This window comes from Anarrhichthys ocellatus, unplaced genomic scaffold, assembly GCF_004355925.1.
Source record: "Anarrhichthys ocellatus isolate YVR2014 unplaced genomic scaffold, GSC_Weel_1.0 scaffold16, whole genome shotgun sequence".
NCBI classification, from domain to species: domain Eukaryota; kingdom Metazoa; phylum Chordata; class Actinopteri; order Perciformes; family Anarhichadidae; genus Anarrhichthys; species Anarrhichthys ocellatus.
Genome location: NW_022280046.1, coordinates 474,844 through 494,755, shown reverse-complemented (window position 1 = coordinate 494,755; position 19,912 = coordinate 474,844). Strand labels below are relative to the sequence as shown.

At 44.0% G+C, this 19,912-nt stretch overlaps 2 protein-coding genes across 4 annotated transcripts in view; both read right to left on the bottom strand.

Annotated features, from left to right (window-relative positions):
• Window positions 1-236: 236 nt before the first annotated feature.
• Window positions 237-13,832, bottom strand: ssh1b (slingshot protein phosphatase 1b). Of its 2 annotated transcripts, XM_031855973.1 has the most exons (15): window positions 13,395-13,832; window positions 11,854-11,891; window positions 7,759-7,859; window positions 6,722-6,786; window positions 6,376-6,497; window positions 6,211-6,279; window positions 5,754-5,819; window positions 4,724-4,918; window positions 4,240-4,333; window positions 3,939-4,067; window positions 3,709-3,755; window positions 2,998-3,144; window positions 2,358-2,558; window positions 1,494-2,136; window positions 237-1,349 (listed from the first exon to the last, which is right to left on the bottom strand). In XM_031855973.1, the coding sequence occupies exons 1-15, from the start codon at window positions 13,473-13,475 to the stop codon at window positions 714-716; spliced, it is 2,634 nt and encodes an 877-aa protein (XP_031711833.1). In that variant the 5' UTR covers window positions 13,476-13,832; the 3' UTR covers window positions 237-713. The 2 variants fall into 2 exon arrangements, with proteins under 2 accessions (XP_031711833.1, XP_031711834.1); XM_031855974.1 differs by lacking the exons at window positions 11,854-11,891; window positions 13,395-13,832 and adding an exon at window positions 10,103-11,844.
• Window positions 13,833-14,334: 502 nt separating this feature from the next.
• The window catches only part of svopb (SV2 related protein b), an 11,465-nt gene continuing 5,887 nt past the window's right edge, over window positions 14,335-19,912 (bottom strand). Inside the window, exons 2-16 of one of the 2 annotated variants that reach the window (XM_031855977.1) lie at window positions 18,896-19,026; window positions 17,893-17,978; window positions 17,706-17,804; window positions 17,518-17,589; window positions 17,303-17,427; window positions 17,136-17,199; window positions 16,888-17,013; window positions 16,688-16,816; window positions 16,497-16,570; window positions 16,078-16,154; window positions 15,872-15,976; window positions 15,560-15,671; window positions 15,385-15,466; window positions 15,008-15,097; window positions 14,335-14,917 (exon numbers count right to left, since the gene is read on the bottom strand). In XM_031855977.1, the coding sequence (XP_031711837.1) occupies window positions 14,699-14,917; window positions 15,008-15,097; window positions 15,385-15,466; window positions 15,560-15,671; window positions 15,872-15,976; window positions 16,078-16,154; window positions 16,497-16,570; window positions 16,688-16,816; window positions 16,888-17,013; window positions 17,136-17,199; window positions 17,303-17,427; window positions 17,518-17,589; window positions 17,706-17,804; window positions 17,893-17,978; window positions 18,896-19,026 (1,591 nt within the window). In that variant the 3' untranslated portion in view covers window positions 14,335-14,698. The remainder of the gene's footprint in view (window positions 14,918-15,007; window positions 15,098-15,384; window positions 15,467-15,559; window positions 15,672-15,871; window positions 15,977-16,077; window positions 16,155-16,496; window positions 16,571-16,687; window positions 16,817-16,887; window positions 17,014-17,135; window positions 17,200-17,302; window positions 17,428-17,517; window positions 17,590-17,705; window positions 17,805-17,892; window positions 17,979-18,895; window positions 19,027-19,912) is intronic. The other variant, XM_031855978.1, reaches the window with a different exon arrangement.

Genomic DNA, 19,912 nt, shown 5'->3' with positions numbered 1-19,912 from the left:
ATTCGGCTATCAGCGGTAACATGAGGAGATGCTGAACGCAATCAAAATGGGGCAACTGCAAACATTCATCGAGCTCCTTCATGAATGCCGTTGATGACTTGGATTGAAAAAACATACAGTACACTGAAAGAAGCAGGTAACTTCAGGTATTTTTCTTTCCATCGACACCAAAGTGCTCGTTATAGCTTTCTGAGGAGTTAAAAACAAACAACCACCACCGCCGCCGCCGCCGCCTCTGGAATATGCCAAGTCTGTTGAGGGTAAATACGGCAGCATAACGCTCATCTCCACTGGGCTGTGGGGAGGTGTGATGATCCTGTATGTGGTGTGGGGCCAGCAGGCTCAGAAGAGACCAGGTGAGCCTCCATCCGGTCTGAGGGACAAGTGGAAGGACACAGGGAAAGTCTTCAGTCCTTACCTGGCCAGAAGCACTCAAGCCTTCAGCGAATGGTCAAAACAACCAGCCTCATCTGGATCTTAGTGCCAGGAGACAATGACAGAATACTCTCTGGAAATACAGAGAGGGCTGTTTGCAGCTTGTGACAGTGCAGCTATGAGGCCAGGACATGACAGTTCAGGTCAAAGCAGAGCTTCGTTTCTGGTACGACACCACAGCGGTAGTCATCTAAAAAAGGCCCACAGCCGTCATAGGGTTCCTGCTGAAGGCAGTGGCCAACCTCCTCCTCCATCTCATCCATGTAAGGGTTACTGTATTAAGGCAGGGGCCCCACTGGGAGCTGGCCCTCCATGGCCAAGCTTGGCAGCTTCTCGAGCTGCTCCGCCCTCTGTCGCATCAGTTGCAGACCAAATTCTAACCCCAGTCCCGGCATTTGCAGCTGGGCCAGAGCCTGCTGCTGGAGCTCCATGGCACCACCAGGTTGTAGTTCTAAACATTCAGCGGGAGCCACACTGATGGCCCCCGTACCATCCCTTGATATTCCTTCCCCCATGTCGTCCCCCTGTGGTTCGTCCATGTCCTCTGTGTCCACCAAGCCGCGGCCAGGAGGAGTCTCCTCGCAGCTCATGGGTGAGACCGGTTTGGGGCGGTTGGTTAGTGGGACACCGGGGGTGCAGGTGGAGCAGCGGTACAGATGACTGGAGGGCTGGATCAAGTTGGGTGGGACAACAATGGGGGCTTGCAGAGACTGCAGAATTGGGGCGGAGGCAAAATTGGTCCCGGGCGGATCTATGCATATGGTGGGGATAGTGCAGTGGCGGGAGGGGTTAAGGCGGTGAGAACGGCCTCCTGCTGGACGGTCACAGCGCCGCACTTGTGGTAGACGGAGGCAGTATTTACAGGACTGATACGAGGGCTTCACTTTTAAAGGGTTTCCTGTGCTACCACTGTCCTAAATGGAGTAACATACAAACACAGTATATGGTCAGTGGCATGCAGAATATTTAAATAAATATGAAGTCTGTTTAAAAAAAAAAAAAGGTATTTTAAGTCAAAACATGACTACAATTAAAAAAGTGATATTTTCTTAACTCACGTCAAAAGCTGCAGGGCAGCTGCGCTTGGCAGCCATGCGGTTGCTGTTGTTGGTGTTCAGGTTGGCCAGGCCTAACCGGCTCTCCTCCGTCCTCTCAGCATCCTCCCCTGGCCTCTTCCCATCGGAATTCCCAGGTGTCTGAGCCAGGGCCGCCATCTCAGCTTCCTCTTTCTTGGCCTCCTCCTCATCCTCCTCCTCCAAAGTACTGATCTCCAGCCTCAGTCTCATGTCCTCCAGGGGGTCGAGGCGGCCGCACGTCTGAGCTGCCGTGCCCTCGCCAGGCAGGGCTAAATGGGCCATGGGGAAACCCTCGTCCTCCAATAGGGCATCCCTCTCCACGTCTTCGATCTCAATGAAAACTCTTTCCATACCTACCAGAGGGGGGCCCCGCACTGGAGTGGAGGGCTCACTGTCTAATGCAGAGTCTGACAAACGTCTGAAGTAATAGTTATAGTTAAGAGAGTCAAGGGGCTCCATCTCCAGACCCATAACCCTGCACGGAGAGGCCCCGCAGCCTCCCAGGGCTTCTTCCCCTCTGAGCACTGGTGTCTCCTCCCCACCAGTACAGTGGCCAGAGGCTTGCAAATCATCTGATCCCTCCTTATCGCTTTCAGGCCTCCACAGCTTGTTGTGGCGATGTTTACTGTGAAGGCAAATATGCTTTTGTTTACATGTGAGGAAAAAACAGAAAGCTTCACAAAGCAAATCACCATTATAGCTGTAATACCAGCAGGATGTGTGAAATGGCTATTAGCTTTATGGTGTGTGTACTTGAGGTATCTGGCCGCACCCGAGTAAAAAAAGAAAAACACGCAGGTGACTGCAGCAAAGTGCAAACCTGAGTGAAACTGTAGACCTGCTTACCTTGCGTCCAGGATTCCCTCGTACTCTGCCAGCTGTCTCATGAAACCAGCGTTCGGCTGAGCTATACTCCGTTTCTGCTTGACAAAGTTGTAGGCTTTCTCCAGAGACCAGCCGTACTCCTTCATTGCATAGGCAATAACTGTAGAGGCAGACCGGCTCACCCCCATCTTACAGTGCACCAGGCACTTGGAGTTGTTCTTCCTGGTGGACAGAAAATAATTAGTTCATATGGATCTAGTTGGTGACAGTTAGGACGGTGTAGTAGCCGTTAAAAGTATTCGGTTCAATCTGTTTGTGTTTGGTTTCGATGGTTTTCATGAGGTGCGCTCCACCATTGCACCTTTTCAGTTCTCTCTGTCTACGTTACTCACAGCTGTGTCATGCATTTGGGCGAGAGCAATATGCGTCCTGTGGGGTCACGGCCCCAGGACTTAAGGAGAATACATGATGTGAGCCAGTCAAACTGTAACGACTTAAAAATGATGCCTTAAAGCCACATCTGTAAATACCAAAGGGCTGTGGGGACACAGTTCTGTTGACTGCTGTTTCCACAATTCTTGGATAACAATCTGGTTTTACAGTTTATGATCTGCACAACTCTTACCAGCCCACTGCTGTATCTTAACATGTACGGTCTTACTTGGCTTTGACGAGGAAGTTGTAGGTGTCGTTCCAGTGGGCCAGCAGGTCGGTAGCATCCTCGTCGTATACGCGGATGTTGTGATAAGAAAACATCCCCGGGAAGAAGTTGTCGATCTCTCTGGTAACATTCAGGATGAAACCCACTCTGCAACCAGAACAATAACATGTTAGTCGTTACACTACTTTTTAGTTTAACTGTTACTCAGGACATGTGGAATCAGACTAACGCTGTGTTCAAGACAACTCGGAACAGAAAATGTCTGACCTCCGACTAGAAAAAGTACATCCACACCGACTTCATGAAGAAGCGGTTGTCCATCAACTTTTATTCAGGAAAATTTAAAAAATGTCCCAAAAACTGTGGAGGCTGCACTGCTGAGCGTCTAATTGTGTGTACACTTGCCAAAGGAATATCAGTTTGACACAGTCAGCCATGTTTTTTGTTTACATTTGGCATTGTGCACCTTGAACGCAGCATAAATATCTTTAACACTGCTGCACTGACTAAATAATAACTGAAAGTCATACAGAGTCATGTGCCTGTGTTTTAAACAGATTAACGTGGCATAATTTTACAATTCGCCTCACAATTATTAACAGATAACTTTCAGGTAAAATTATACATGTATAGCTTATTTACTTCTTTATAAGAATAAAAAAAGGTGTAGGATTAAATCAGGATTGCATGGTGTGCACACTATCAGCTCACCCGCAGTCACGTAGTTCTTCCAGGTTGGATGCGTTCCACTCGGAGCCCTACAGAGGCAAAAAGACGGAAACTTATAATGGATAATTGCTTAAGTTTACTGAGGTAAGTATAAACCACAGTGTGACAGTAAGTTGGCATTAGCGAGGTGTAAATGTTAAGAAAATATTATATAAAAACAGTTCAAGGTAGGATAAAAGAAATAAATCAAAATGCAAAAATGAAATTCTCACCAAGTACACATGGTCAAGGATGAGTGTGGGCTTGTCCATCTGACCCAGGATCAAAAGCATCTCGTTGTCTATGAACTCTTTGTACTCTGTGAGGTTACAGCTCATATGCTGCTCCAGCTTGTTACGGATCTGTGGACGAGGATTGAACAAGAAGCACTTTACTTTACTAACACAGTGTACAGCTAATGAACGCTACATTAATAAAACATGAAAATCAGATGTGTCTTCTTTCTAAAACCTTTAAGTACAGTATTATAGAAAGATCTGGACCCATCGCACACATCGTTGATTTGCCACATACCTCCTTCGAGGTGATGTTCTCCAGGTCTTGATACGTCATGATGCTGCGTAGCTTGGCTTTAATGAGACACTCTGTCCTCTCTCGCTCAGTTGGCCTGCACATAATGAGTCAATACATCAGTGTTGCTGTCTGAATGGAAATTAGCATAACAGTGTAACATGTTCCCCAAGCTGAAGACAAAAGAGACAACAGCTGGTGTCCAAAGCATTAAAAATCCGTTCCATGACTAAAGACACAATACACACACCATGCATGTTAAAAAAAAAAAATCAGCAGCAATTGGTCTGTTTGGCCACGTGTAGAGCCGTTACAATTAGTCGTCTAATTGAGTCGGTCGACAGAAAAATAGATGTCAACTACTCTGATAATGGATTAATCCTCTCAAATATGGAGGTACTCTGTTTTACATCACGTTAAACTGGGATGGAAAATGTTCTCATAACGTAAACTGTTATGTTGCATGGAGCAGCCTGTGGGGTCTCACCGGTCGACGAACATGGTGGGCGAGTCGGGCCGGGCGGTCTCCAGGTCGGTCATAGCATTCCACTCATTGACGCAGCTCTGCTCCGAGGTGATGCAGCTCTCATAGAAGGCCATCCACGTGAGAGCAATGCCCCCTTGGAAGTAGTTGAAGCGGCGCGACACCTCGCACGCCTTGTGGAGGACCTGCAGGGCAGACCTGCGGAGACACGGAGCAATAACTTCACTGTCACAAATCAGGGCCAATAAGACATCGGCAGACTTGTTTATTGGTCGTTCTGATAAGTGACCAGCAGGTGGCACATGGATCGAGCTAGACTGCCAGAAGTTTTTGAACAAACTGTGATGACAGTAGTGTCGTGCTGGAACAGGTCACAGTGTTGAGCACAGTGGGAAATTACAGTCAAATGCTCTATAGTTTTCTGTTATTTACCAAACCAAGAAAATGAACACTTTCTGTACCATTAACCTCGCCAGTGATGGATAGCCAGTCAAACACATTAACATGTTGTCATTTACATATTCATGAAGTCCCAGAATTACAGAAACGAAGAAATCATATTAATGTCCAACTCTTATTTCCATATGCATACAGGGATGACAGAAATAGTAGAACCAAACAATAATCGAACACATCTCTTATGTTTTATGTGTATTTTTCTATAAATGGGTGTGATTGGTATGACATAATTGGTGGTAGTTTGTACCTATGTTCATTTATGTTACTGGTGACGAGTGCAAAGCCTCAATGTTGGACAAAGTCTAACAGTTATTTATTACCTTTTTGTGAAGCTGCTACTTGACCCCATAATTGAGCTAACTAGGCTAATCTCACCCTCAGCTTTTCGGTGCCTTTACACTGCACACAAAATCTGAAAACTCAAATTAACCTGAACATGCCTTGAGGTCTGGTACACATGTTTCCATCTACCCAATGTGAGAGTCCATAACAACAATTATCCAGCATGGCCAACACGTGTTTCCCTCGTGTCCACGCGCCGGTAATCCCAGGTAAACACGAAGGATTCACTCACCACATGGCCTGCACGGATACAGGCTTGAAGACATGTGATCGCCCTGCCGTGTTCACGCTGAAGCCTCTGGTGAGGAAGAGGAGGAGAGGGAAGATCAGTTCACGTTTTGGGTGGAGATGCAGAGAGCTGTCGGGGGATGTAAACACAGACTGCACACGGCTCGTCCATGGGGACTATTCAGGACACCGACCGGTGGAACATTCCTCCAGCATACAGAGACAATGTTAACAGGTCAGCAAGAACCACACACACACACACACACACACACACACACACACACACACACACACAGAAAAATGCATGTAATTCACTCCTCTGCCACTGGTGGGCAGAAAAACCTAACAGGCAGAGAACAACAAAAACATGCAGCTGGAAGCCCACCTCAATATCAGCAGAAATATTCAACCAGCTGATTTACGTATTCCAGCTTTTATGAAAAGGACAAACTGAAACTTACCCATCTCCATCTAAATGTATGTTGGAATCGCTCCACAGTGGCAGCACCATCCCAATAGAGCAGTTTTTACTGTAGAGCACAACGATTTCAGAATAACATTTGAACAGATCTAATAAAATCAGATAAAACGGCACTAAAACGTGAGACAGCAGAGAGATTCATTACCTGTCCTTGTCTGTGAAGTCCATCCCCAGGACGATGTTTTCCTCTGTATCTTGATGGCCGTTGGTGTAGATGACGACCATGTAGCGCACCCGGTCTGACCAGCCGCTCTCTAACCGTACGGCCTGGGGAACAGAAGGAGAGCATGAGAGATTTACTGGTGGGGTCATGGAACTATTGTGCAAACACTGCATGAAAATCAACAAACCTGAGTAAACAACACAATGAGTAAGAGGATTTAACACTAGTGCTGTAACAGCTTCAAGTGTACAGCTCCCACTCAAACAAATCGATCCAAAAAAGAAAGAAGTGTGTGTGTGTGTGTGTGTGTGTTAAGTATCATACTGACCAGCTTAATGCGATCTTCAGACCGGAGGATCTTAAACATGACCTGCAGGTGTTGAGGTAAATCACCTGCAAGTGAAACACGCGTTGAGACTTACTAACTGAGTGAGTGTACAACGAGAAGCATAGTTTAGTTCAGCTCGTTCTCATGTTTGATTAGACGAGTTAAGGTCACCGTCACAGTCTGGATGTTCAAACTGGACACTGGACTTGAAAATGATTCCCCCACCCCTTCAGTAAGAAACTAAAACTGCCTTCAATAAGCTGAAAAATATTACCAAGTTCAGAGTTAACAATACAGAGAAATGCACACTTTAAAAATCGCTGACAGGCTTCATTGCAGAGACACTCTGGGGAATTTCTAACAAAAGACAAAACAAACAAAAAAAACTAAAAAGGTCAAGTACAAACTGATCATTCAGCTTATTCTATTGTACATTCATTTGGGGGGTTTTCATCTCCAGTGGGAGGAAATATGCTCGCGGATTTCACTCAATGAAGACAAATGTAAACCCTGCGACCTTCCAGCTGTGCTAAGCTAAAGTGCTAGCGAGTAACACCCGAGTCACCTGCAAAACAGACTTCTGTCTTCTCCCGCCTTTGTCCTCAAATGACATCAGGCTCAACAAGGACGTCAGATTAGAAACTTGTAAACAGTGAGCGTCTATTAAAGAGCTTTTAATTTTAGATTGTGCATGATTATGCTGCATTTTAGCATCACTTTGATGTGCAGACAAACATCAGCAGCATGATTCTGTAAGAAATAATGTCAAGTGCCCAGAATTCAAAAAGTTAAAGAACAGACACCGTCTGTGTATTGCTTTAAAATAACTTTACGCTGACTGATTGATCTTGTTTGAACTGATTTGTGGGCATCCCTTGTGCTAAACTGCCGGTCACTTCAGGTCGGACCACAGTTTAGAATAAACACAGACAAACCCACAGAGAGAAAAACACATTTCAGCAAACACAGTTTTCCTTTTTGTCTGGAGCTCGTTTGTGCGAGAAACAAAAGCTTCTTCTGTGCAAGTTCGCGCCTACCTGCATGTTTGTGGTGGGTCGGGGTCTTTGGTCCTTGTGCGCTGCCGCCCTGCTGCAGAAAGAGGGCGGCTCCTTTGACCATGAAGAAGCTCTCACTGAGGCTGGAAAAGGCAGACGTGGAAAATACATTGAGGGCGACTGAAATCTCAACAATTGCCATCAAAGAACTTCTTGTTTACAAGTGTCGACACTTTCACACACAGGTTGATAATGTTCTACCAGTTGAACCACTCTTCCCTGTGCTTCGTTCTAACCCAACGAGTCAAACCCAAGTGAGGTAAGGATTTATTGTTTTCCCGCTTTCTTTTCAAAAAGGAGAGTTTTGGACTGAAGAGAGGGGAGTGATTTAACATCTACTGGCTGGCGTACAGGCGTAGTTAAACACATTGATTCCCTTCATCATCCAGCTCGGATATCTCCAGATTTCAGACATAAAAACACAACTGACTAGTTAGGAAATCAGTCAGGGAGCAAGAAGCTGCAGAAAACTGGCTGCACCAGGAGCGGCCAAGCGTACAAAAGGCCTGCTCTTCAGAACCACTTTTACAGCCTCATCTTCATGGTCTCCACAACCCTTTAGTTTTACCTTACGTGTATGCCCCTTAAACATCACTCGCATGCTGAACACCACAGACCCATTCCTTATCTCCACAACCTTATTTTTGCTTTAGACTGAAATGGAAAGAAGACGTTGTTTTTTCCATATGTGCCAGATGTCGTCAGAAGCAACATTTGACATTATTTCTACCACCATTACTTCTAATGTAGGACCAGATCTTTCGTACTCATTCTCAGCTCATCTGAATCAACGGTCAATCTCTTTGTTTTTTCTATTCCCTCATTAGCAAACAAATGTCTTCTCACACATTGGAAGGAAACTGCTGTCACTGTTATTACCATACATTTAAAGAGGTTATGAAATGCTTTTAAAAAACATCATTTGGCTTTGTAAACTGAGCAACAATAGAACCGGTGTTATCGGTATGTGACTTAAACTGCTAAGTAAAAAAAAAAAAACTTTGAAAAGAAACTTATCGTTTGATCTATTTAATGTCAGAAAATGGTCAGAATTTCCCAGAACCGAAGGTGACGTCTTCAAATTGCTTGTTCTGTTTGACGATCAGTCCCAAACCAAAAGATATTTAATTTATGATCACACAAAACAAAGAAAAGCAAATCCTCAAAAACCGAGAAGCTCAAACCAATGAATGTTTTGGAGAGACACCAACGATGAATCCAAATTTTCAAATCAATTTTCTGTTGATCAGCAAATAAGCCATCATGGCCGAACCGGAGTTAAACAATCCCATTTTCAAATCATGTGGTTGAAGATTTGCAGTGAACAAAGTTGACCTTTGCTGCTCGTCATCCCCTCTTTCCTGTCATTCACCAGCTGCTCTAATAAAAACCTAGAAAATTATCATGAAACAAAAAGACATGTCTGCAGTGTGGATCCCGTACGCACAGTGAGCACTCAGGTGTAGGTTGCATACTTATCAAGTCCTCGCTGGTTCAGCGAGCAGGACAGAGGGCTCATCAGCGGCTGAAAGTCAGCAGAGTTCTGATGCGGTGACTTTTACAGCCCTGTGTTTTTATAGCATGATTAACAGACGCCTCCCTGCATGGGTCTGCTGAATCAAGCGGTACACCGAGACTTTCCAAATGTGCTCGGACAATCGAGACTTCCTCTCCCGTCGGACCTGTACTGGATGCGGGACTTGTGGGGTCATGCCTTTTGTAATGAGGGCTGCAGTGAAGCAGGAGGAGAGCTTTAGCGTCTTTTCTCACACAGAACAGAGTGCAGCTTTGTTTTACCGCAGTCTCATACCCCTGCTCAACCAACACACACACACACACACACACACACACACACACACACACACACACACACACACACACACACAGCCTGGTATGACTGAGTGGGACCATCACAAGGCCTTTTGTTTCAGCTCCCCTGCTACGTGGTATCACGATGTCTTTTCAATTGTATGTAGAATACATAAGACTTAGAGACAACGGTAAAAGAATCACAGGACGTGATGTGAATCAATTACGTTGAACAAATGTACGCTACACTTGAGAAAGGTTCGTTGATTTCAAAGTAACAACTTCAAACTCTTCACAAAGCTCCAACAAAGAAGACTTTTTCTGATCTAAACACTTTTAAATGTGGATGACTGTCCTAAACGTTTAAAGTTTCAATACTATTAACTACACTTTACTATCAAACTTTGACCGCCAACTCTAAACATCCCAAACTGCCAGTAAGCGTCGACTTACCCCAATACATTTTCACTGTCAAGTCTGCTATCGACTTTTTGTTTGTGTCGCTGCGAGAACTTACATGCGACAGATCTCCCTCCGAGTCAGAGCAGCTTTCTCCACAAAGTGAGGCAGCACGGTGAGCATGGCTTTGTGTGGCGGTTTCACAACCAGATGCATCCTGCTCGCAGCTAGTGAACCATCTATTCTCCTCAGGGAAAAAAAATAAATCAAATCTAGTCTCCTCTTACTAACATCCTCTCATCTATCGTCTACACCTGCGTATTCCTGTTGGGAGGAGACGGCAGCCTCAGAAACTAGCAGTTTAACTTCTCTCCCCGTGGTCCTGGTCTAGCAAGTCCTTCCTCTTTTTGCCTCCCACAGCTTTCTCGGTCCTCGTCTCCTCGTCTGCGCTGCCCTGTCCTTCTCAAGTCTCTGTTCACTATCTCCTCTTCACAGCACGCGCTTCGGCAATCAGCTCTCCCTACGCAACACCCTACGCCACAATACCATCATTCATGCAAGCGCTACAAAGCACTGGCAACGTTACTTGGCGTCAATCTGAAGTCTGTCATGCAGAATTCTAAATGAAGACTCTGCGCTGATGAATTGCTGAGCCACAGAAACGGGTTACTCATGTAGACACTCCAGACGAGGCATGACATGACTGTTTCGAATGAAACCCACACAGACACACACAGCGAGTACAAAGACAGAATCTGTGCCAAAGCTTCACTGACACAGATTTGGACTTCTGTGACGTTGGGTTGATTAAAGAAAAGCTTTGTGGACGAGCAGGAACAAAAAGTGCTCTGTTATGTAACTGAGGAAACATTTTTAAATCAACTGTACTTCCAGCAGGTTTTTCCTCCTGAACAGCGAGAAGCTGAGGGCCATTACAGAAAACACACTGATGCTCCTGTATCTTCAGGACCGAGGACAAGACAAGCAGCTCGTCGCCTGTCAGAGTAGCTCTTAATAATCACCATCACGCTGCTTTGACGATTCATTCCATACAGTTGGTCATTTGACGTGTGACCGTCTTTCCCAATTTGTGTGTTGTTTAAACCCTTCTACCAGTTAAAGAACCATTACATCCATTATGTCAATTGTGCAACATGCATTTGGTAGAAACATGACCAAACTAGAGACCATCACAACAGCCGTGACACCAATTCGGGCGTAAAGTGGGGGACTAATTACACCTTCCCTCATGACAGCATCTTGCACAGTTGTGACGCTATAACGCTGACAAAATCTGTCCACAGACAGAAAGATAAACACCTGGCAAAGTACTGAAAACCGCTTCTGCAGTAGTTCCTGCTACAGTAGGTTGTCTTAAAGACTTCATTTTACCATGATGAGACACACACACACACACACACACACACACACACACACACACACACACACACACACAGATGTCATCCTTTTATTAACTCAGCACATGTATCTGTACCGTTTACTTCCAGGTTTCCAAGTAAATATGGATTGGAGCTTTAACTGTTTGAGCCTGAAATGTTCAAATAGGAGAGATAACTGTGTTGTTAAGATGACGTGTTTAAATCTGTTGTTTTCAGTCATACTTGTCATGATTCTACCGCCTCAAATACAATCGTAGACTGAAAATTACAGCTCGACACACCCCCGTCTGCTGGCATCTCCCCTTGGTGCTCATGCAGGGTCAGAAGGCCCACTGACCACAAAGACAAAACAAACAAAAAATACATTCCACAAATCAGAAGCACAATAAGTTTACATCTCTTTGTAGATGTGTTTGAAATCCTGCAAGAACTTCCAACACATGACTTGTTAAACGGTAGAGATCCTTACCTCTGATTATTTTTCCGCTCATCATCACTTCCACAATCCTGAAAGACAAAAACAGAGGATTTAAAGACGGCAACAGCACGACGACGTGTAACGGCAGTGTCAAATGAATGTCGAGGAAACACTGAGGAGAGGATTTAGATTTTCTTCTTAAAAAACAGCCATCGTTGTGAATCTAGTATGCAGCAGAACTGGAGAGTTGTTCCAGACCGGATTAGTGAACAGAGACTACTGCACCGAGCACATGGAACTGTTGTTTGGGTCACCTGGAGGCAGACATTCGTTGCGAGTATGATGCATCATTTGTTCGCTGTATTTAAGTGAGAGACCCGAGCTGCAGAGCCACATGGGCGGGAACGGACTGGACCTTGGTACATTAATGATTTTAAATCTTTAAAGGTGTGAGGTGGTACAGTAGCACAAATGGATGTTGAGGACCGTGCAATAGGAATGAAGCATGCCAGCGCCTACTGCTGGTCCTGTCCTGTCAGTGTTGTGGTCTCATCTGCTATAGAGACAACAGTAGAATCGTTAGGAGGCCTTCAAACATCACACCCATCCACTTCTCCTTCCTGCTGCCTGACTCTTGCGGAATAGTGAGCCGTAATGCAGAAAGTGAGGTTAAAAACCCAACTCTTCATCAGAGGAAGAATGTCCCCGCTTGTTTTTGTGTCTCGGCTCAGTCAGCCTACCAAGAGCACATAATCCACTCTCCTAAAAGCTAGAAAACTGGAGCACTAACCCTGGTGTTATGATTTCAAATCTGGCACCGCTCCACATTTGAACGTGTTTGCCGCTAAGATTAGGTGTTCCATATGGGATTCAACGTCTGATTCACAGCCTCAAACTCCTCAGAGTCAATGTTACTTCTTGTTTGTCAGGAGCTGGAAGAAAATGACATACTTACTTTTTGAATTGTGACAAAAAACCCCACTGAATACAGGTTAGTAAGATGTTTGCGTGGGGTGTTGCATACATCTAACATCACTTGATTGTACCACCTCAGTGGCAGCACTCATTAAGTGCTTCTCTTTTTTTTTTTTTGCAACTTCACAGACACTTGACTAAAGTGTCCTGGGGCACACACACACTGATCATAATGGATCGTCATTCCCCTTTAAAGCCTCCTCCCCAACATTGGGGCTGCATTACTACATAAAAAGGCCAATAACAAGGAGGGAGAACAACCTGAGTGCAACGCAGCAACTGTTTGTGCAGCAGCAAAATGACCACTTTGTTCTGACAGCTAAACCCAGCAGCCTCCCCCTCCCCCGCTGCAGGATTTTGTTTACAAATCCGCTGCCACAGTAGCCACAAACAACTCTCTGCTGCAAACAATGCAACAATAAATCAAGTTTGTAACACACACACACACACACACACACACACACACACACACACACACACAGCAATGACGAAAGGATGGCTAACCCTTCCTGTGGGATATTGAACACCACACCGCCTGGGTTGATAGAGGCTCTCCTGCAGGCGCCTTCTCGGCGTTTCCTCGTACACAAAGACCGAGCCCCGGCTTTTCCACTTACCTCCCCCGCACTGCTGTTCGTCGTGCTGGCCGAGGATGCTGCACTGGGGGTGGGAGAGCGCTGCAGAGTCACCAGGGCCATGGTCGGTGGGCTGCAGCCTTGGAGGGCAGCGGAGGAGGAGGAAGAGGAGAGGAGAAGGGAGGGGTGGGGAGGAGGACGTGGGAAGATGCGCCGCTGAGATTGTCTCTGTCACCGGGGAGAAAATGCCTAGTCAGACTCTCATCCAGCAGCACCTCCACACTCCAGAGCCCCGGCGGTGCTCCCGTTCGGTCCTGCTCCGTGCGTCCTCTGCGGTTACCGGAGACCTCATGAGCGGGAAGTCATGAGAGATTTCCGCCGTTTGTACCGAGCCAGCAGCGGACCCCGCGGTTTCATCACTGCTGCGCAGACAGACAAACAAGACACGGTGCAGGTTGCAAGCGGAGCAGAAATGACATGCAGCTTCGCCGGGCGCCTGTGATTGGCTGGCCTAGTTCGCGTGCGCGCTGTCATTGGGCCAATGTTGTCAAGGTGACTGGCCAGACTAGGAACTCCCAAATACAAATGATGAAATAATATTCTGCTCGTGTTATGAAACGCAGTGAGGTTGACCTGAAGGAGGGCACCAAGCAGCGAGTATTTTCATGATCGATTCATCTGCTCGTTACATTGTTTGGTCTACATCAGTAAACAGTCAAAAAAAGTGACCGTCACGATCTCCTTGAGTCAGATGTGATGTCACCAAATGCGTTTTGTTTGACCAAAAGTCCCAAATTGAAAACCATTTACTATAATGTGTAAACAAGGAAACGGACGAATTCTTACATTTGACAATAATGTCTGGATTTTATCATAATTGCAGATTAGTTTTCTGCTGATTCACTTATGGATTAATAGAACCATGCATGTTTTCTTCACTGACAAAATAAAACAGAGTCCAAGGAATATTGAACATCTTTAATTAGCAAAAAGGCAGGCTTATAAATAAATACAAGAAGTCATTTATTATACAAAATGTTAGGGCACGTCTTAAAAATGTGTAGCTCTAAGCAGAGCACAGTGAATCACCATTGTCCATATACCTCTCTGTTGCTCTTCATGGCCCAAATGTAGAGAGGGTAAACAAACCGGGTCCAAGTGTGCTTCCGCTCTCATTAGACATGGGAAGTAGGCCTGCCCTCAATTATCACTCCCTGCCTGTAATGAGATTAGTTTGAATCCTGGGAGCGATGATGGGTGAAGAACAACGGGACAAAGTTAAACAGACAACTGTGGCATCTGCAGCAGCTTTGGAGTAGACAAAGAATCCTTTCTTTTAAATGGTTTCACTCTTCCTGAATGACCTCTGGTTCTCCTGCTTTTGTATCATTTGACTCGCTGGTGGTTGTGGTGGTCGTCTGCTCTCCGTCCCCCTCATAAAGACTGGACTCCTGCAGACCCCTGCCCAACGTCTCAATGGGCAGCATCAAGGCTGCGATGCCACCCAGCAGACTAAAGCCGCAGTACAACGAAAGGGTGCCATACACTGATGTCCTGAGCAACACCTAGAACCAAAAGCCAAAATGTGAGGAGCCAGGCAGAGAAACAGCCTAAAAAGAGTCTGATATCAGAATGGTGCTGGAACTTCTGCATACCTGCACCACAAAGGGGGTCATCAGGGCCCCCACCTTGCTCATCATATTTGAAATCCCCATTGCTAATGCTCTGTTTTCTGTAGGGAACACCTAATGAGAGGAGAGAGCATTTTGTCCAGTTCATATTAGGGCGGTGCTCAACCAAAGAAAAAAAACCGACCAACCGACTAGTCAACTAATCCATTAGTTGCTTTAAATCGACAGATCTTTAGAATAAAATTTCGCCACAAAGAAATCACACAAAAAGTCATTCAGCATGAAAGAAGCATTGAAAAAAAGATGGATTTCCTAAAGAAATTAGTTGACTAATCAACTAAAAGGGGGCAGCCCTAATTCAAATGATCTAAAACCAAATGTTAACTTGGTAAAAGACATACCTCTGGTGTGTAAACAAAAGCAACTTGGAATCCTCCAGAGATGAAGGCTCTGCCTATAAAGAGGCAGATTGTGACAGCTGTCCTGCATGGACAGAAAGACAAACAGTTAGGATTGAGGTTTTAATATATTGCTGCTGTTCCAATGTGACACAACAACACAGAGACACAAACTTACCTCCCAATACAGGCGTATATGGGCAGAATGCTCAAAGAAAACACAAAGAAACACAGGGCCATGCTCTTCTTCCTGCCAATACGGTCAATTGCCAGAAGGATAACTAAAATACCTGAAACAAACATGGAAATCATCTTTTAAATGTGGCAGTCAAGACAGTGTGAATTAATTACAATTCAACAGATGAAGAAGAAATATGGAGGAACCTCTGTACATGGGCTCAACTCTGTTCTTGGCATCATGAAGGTCTTCACCTGAAAGTTTTAATTACATACCACAGCTCTGAGAAACTGCTAATAAGGAGCCTTTCACCTGGGAATTCAGCTAAGGTTGTCCATAAAAGGTCTTTGTAGTCGGCTGATGTCAAATATTTGCATTCCAGACTACAGCTTGGTTCAATCTTGGCCCCTTGCGTCGCTATGAAGAAGGAAGGATAGCTTTGTTTTTCGGAGTTTGTTCCAATTTAAGACGCATTATGACAAAAGTTAAAATCTGGTCCACAGGGTGCCGATACTCACTCTCGCATGAAGGTCCAGCTTGGAACAACTCAGTCGTCAACAGGACTATCCCGTAGTAGGAGAAGGTGTTTACAAACCTTTGGATAAAAACACAATGCAGCCTTCTAAGCACACGTAGTTGAACACAAAGCATTAAAACACATGGCTGGATTAACCTACCAGAGGACATTGGGGTAAGAAATCATTTAAAATCTGTTGCTCCCACTCTCTGTGCATTGTGTGTGTAGACACGCCTTTAATTTCCCATCATATAAAGTGCACACAGCAGACTACACAAGGCAATCTCAGCACTATCTTTCCTCTGCCCTGGGTACCAACCACTACTTGGTAATCCGGCCTTGATTATATAATCACCTTAGATCAAAATACCAGATTAAGGAAAGTTGACAGAGAGGAGAAAATGTGTTATTTAAGCAAACCATATAAACCACAGAAGAAGAGTAGTCCTCCAATACCAGGGAGAGAAGAGAGCTTTGATCCGTCCATGGCCATTCTGTGAAATAAGAATAATTAAAGGCTTATTTATTAATATCAACAATTAAGCATTGTATTGGACAATTGTGTCCTTTATCTGAAAGAAATACAAAAACCTTTTTATCTTGAACCTCACCTGTTTATTGGCGATAAGCTTTCCTTGAGGCATGGCCTTGCCATTCTCTTTGGCGATGCGTGCTAAAGTTGCCATGGCCTTCTCCGTTTTTCCGCTCAGCACATTAAAACGAGCACTCTCAGGTAGCCACTGTGCAACATAGAAAAGTTCCGTTGGAGCTTGATTCTCGGCTGGTTTTATTTTATAACCAACATACTTACGAAGGAGAAGCAAAGAAAGATTGCCATTGGTATGGTAGACAAGCCGAGCAGCCACCTCCAGCCGAGAGTGGGCATCGTCAACAATGCCAGGAGGACCGCGAACACGGAGCCAAGTGCCCAGAATGCCTGATGCACAAAAAAAAACATCAATCAGGAGGGAATCAATAAGCAGTGGGCTTGATCAGACCGAAGATTCAACACTGGAATACAGTTAAAGTCATGCAGAGATAACAGAACCACCACAGTACCGAAATCAGCATGACACAGATGCCTCTCGACTTCTCTGGAAGGAATTCTGAGTACAGTGTCACCCTTAAAAGAGACCCAACATTTATTGCAAATCGTTTCATGGCTATTGAAATGTGCAGGTCTGTTCAGTGCAGACTTCACGAGCAGAGGAAGCAGCTGAACTTACGACTGAGGAGCTCCTCCGAGACCGCAGCCTACGAGGCCCCGCAGGACCAAGAGCCAGCCGTACACCGGAGCAAAGGCACTCAACAGGCCGTAGAACAGAGCCCAGCACATACAAAGCATCAGACCCTGTTCACCACAGAGACAAACACAGAAGTTAAACATCAAATCATGTACAAAAAATACCTAAATTATTAAAAACCCAAATATAACACTTACTGCTTTTCTGCCGTAGATGTCAGACACACTCCCAACTACAGGTGAACCGATCCCCATTCCTAGAAACACCACCTGAGACAATAAAAACAACAAAAGAAGATCTTGAGAGAGATTTTCACACATTTCAGAATTAACTTGCTGTAGAATAACACTTTCTGAGAACACAGTACTTAAAAAAGGGACTTTACCGATGTTATGAGAGCCACCTGATAGCTTGGCAGCCTCCACTCACAGTGCAGATGGGGGCCCAAGATGCTGAGGATCATCATCTCCATGGCGTCTCCTATCTGCTCTCAGAGAGGTGGAGAGCTATACATGACATTCAGCATCTGGAGGTCAGAGTGAGGACTTTTCTGCGTGTTTTAGGATTCTTACCCATGACAGTCCGGTGAGCACAGACATTTTCCACTGGAACTTTCCAAAGCCGAAGGCCTCAAGCGCATCGTCTACTGTGAAGGTTTCTGTAAAAAAAAGGGGACAAGACAGTCACTGCAATTTCACTGTAAAGAAATGTGAGCATTGCTGAAGAATCACAACAAGCACAACATAATAAATGAGTAATATTTTAAAATATAGATTTAAAAAAAAAAAATACTTTTGCTAGGAGCTTTGAACTGTCTCTTTAAGAGCAACAGAAGCTGATTAAACACCACGTGAATGTGTTGCAACTAACAGGCCTCCGATCAGCACACTGTGTATAAAAAAAGTACATCTTTGAAGTATTTGTTCTTTTCTTAAGTATTTTTCGTTTAATGCTACGTTGTACTTCTATTCCCCAACAATTTAAATGGAAGCTAGAGTTACTTTTCAAATTGAAATTTAACAAACATTACATTAAAATGTTGCAGTTACAGATTAAACTACAAAAAAGTATATCAAACTAATAAAATGATATCTACACTGTGCAACATTAATGTATGCTCATGTCAATGCATCAACAATATTGATCAACAATATTGATCAAAAGACATAACGATGAACCCTGACAGAGGCCATTCTTCTGCTTAATGACTACGTTTACTTTTGACACTTCAAGTATATTTTGTTATCAATACTTTTGTACTTTTAGTAAAACTTTAAATGCATGACATTTTTAGATTGCAGCATCGCTACTTTCACTTTAAATTATCGAAATACTTCTCCCACTACTGATGGCAGGTCAGGTCATCTACACTGGTGCAATGTAGCATTCCTCAGCTTATATGCAAACTGTCTCCCACCTTTTCCCTCACAAAAAAAACAAAAAAACAGGCATAGTTTCAGTTTGCAAGAATTACACATTTAAATCGAAAAGCCACCTTGTTTATGCGTGCATTTTTCACACAGACGGATAAGATCAAAATGTGAATAAACTACAACTAATAGTTGTTCTACAGACCTTCAGTTTCATGAAATCCAGTTGTGGATGCAGACTTTACTCCCTCTGAGTTGACTCTTGCTGAGGTTACGGTGCAGATCTCATTTTCTGTGTAATCTTCATCGTTGTGACCCACAAAATTCACCTCACTCCTTAATGTCGGCACACCAAAGGGAGAAAAACAGGCATTATTAAGCACAAAAGGTTGAGTTTTTAAGTACAATATGTCAATTGTGATCACAAAATGAATTTGCCTCAGACTGGAATACATATCTCTGTGGCAACACACTGTGAACATAGGCTGCACTGAAAATGTGGGTGGGACAAACTAACAGGGGTCTATATGTCATTTCCTGTATTCTGATGCCTTTTAACAGGTGGTTTGGTACTTGTATCTGCCTATACTAGCATGAGCATTGTAATTTCACCCCAAGGAGGTAGTTGGCCCCAGATCACATATTTAAAGATATTAAAAATAAATAAATAAAAAGCTTTTCGGCACCCGTGACAAATAAAAGAGGCGTGACATGCAGCTGGAATAATCTGAAACCATGGCAGGACTCTACGAATGCAGCTGTTCCTTTTGTATTCATAAATTATACCTATTTAAGATGATCAGATATGTGATCAAACTCTCTACCATTCACAGTTTATGTAGCGCCTCGTAAGGTGCTGTTCTAACTGCATTCCTTAAATGACATTCACCTTGATATTATGTTTTTATCTTGAATGTAGGCTTCATCCAATTCAACTGCTATAATCATGACATGATGTTTACAAGTGCAAACAGCTGCGGACGTCAAATTATTAAATAACAATGTTCTCTTACATTAAGCACTAACTTGCTGTATTTCATGTTGATATATATATATATATATCTAGATATATATAGATATATAGATATATCTAGATATATAGATATATCTAGATATATCTAGATATATAGATATATCTAGATATATATAGATATATATATAGATATATCTAGATATATAGATATATCTAGATATATAGATATATCTAGATATATAGATATAT

What these genes read in the sequence shown, in the direction of transcription:
- ssh1b (XM_031855973.1), bottom strand. Translation starts at nt 13,475, where the DNA reads ATGGCCCTGGTGACTCTGCAGCGCTCTCCCACCCCCAGTGCAGCATCC. An exon ending in CTGAAGATCGCATTAAGCTG is followed by an intron (nt 6,498 to 6,721) that starts GTCAGTATGATA and finishes TCTGTTCCCCAG; the next exon opens with GCCGTACGGTTAGAGAGCGG. An exon ending in GTATCCGTGCAGGCCATGTG is followed by an intron (nt 4,919 to 5,753) that starts GTGAGTGAATCC and finishes GTGTCTCCGCAG; the next exon opens with GTCTGCCCTGCAGGTCCTCC.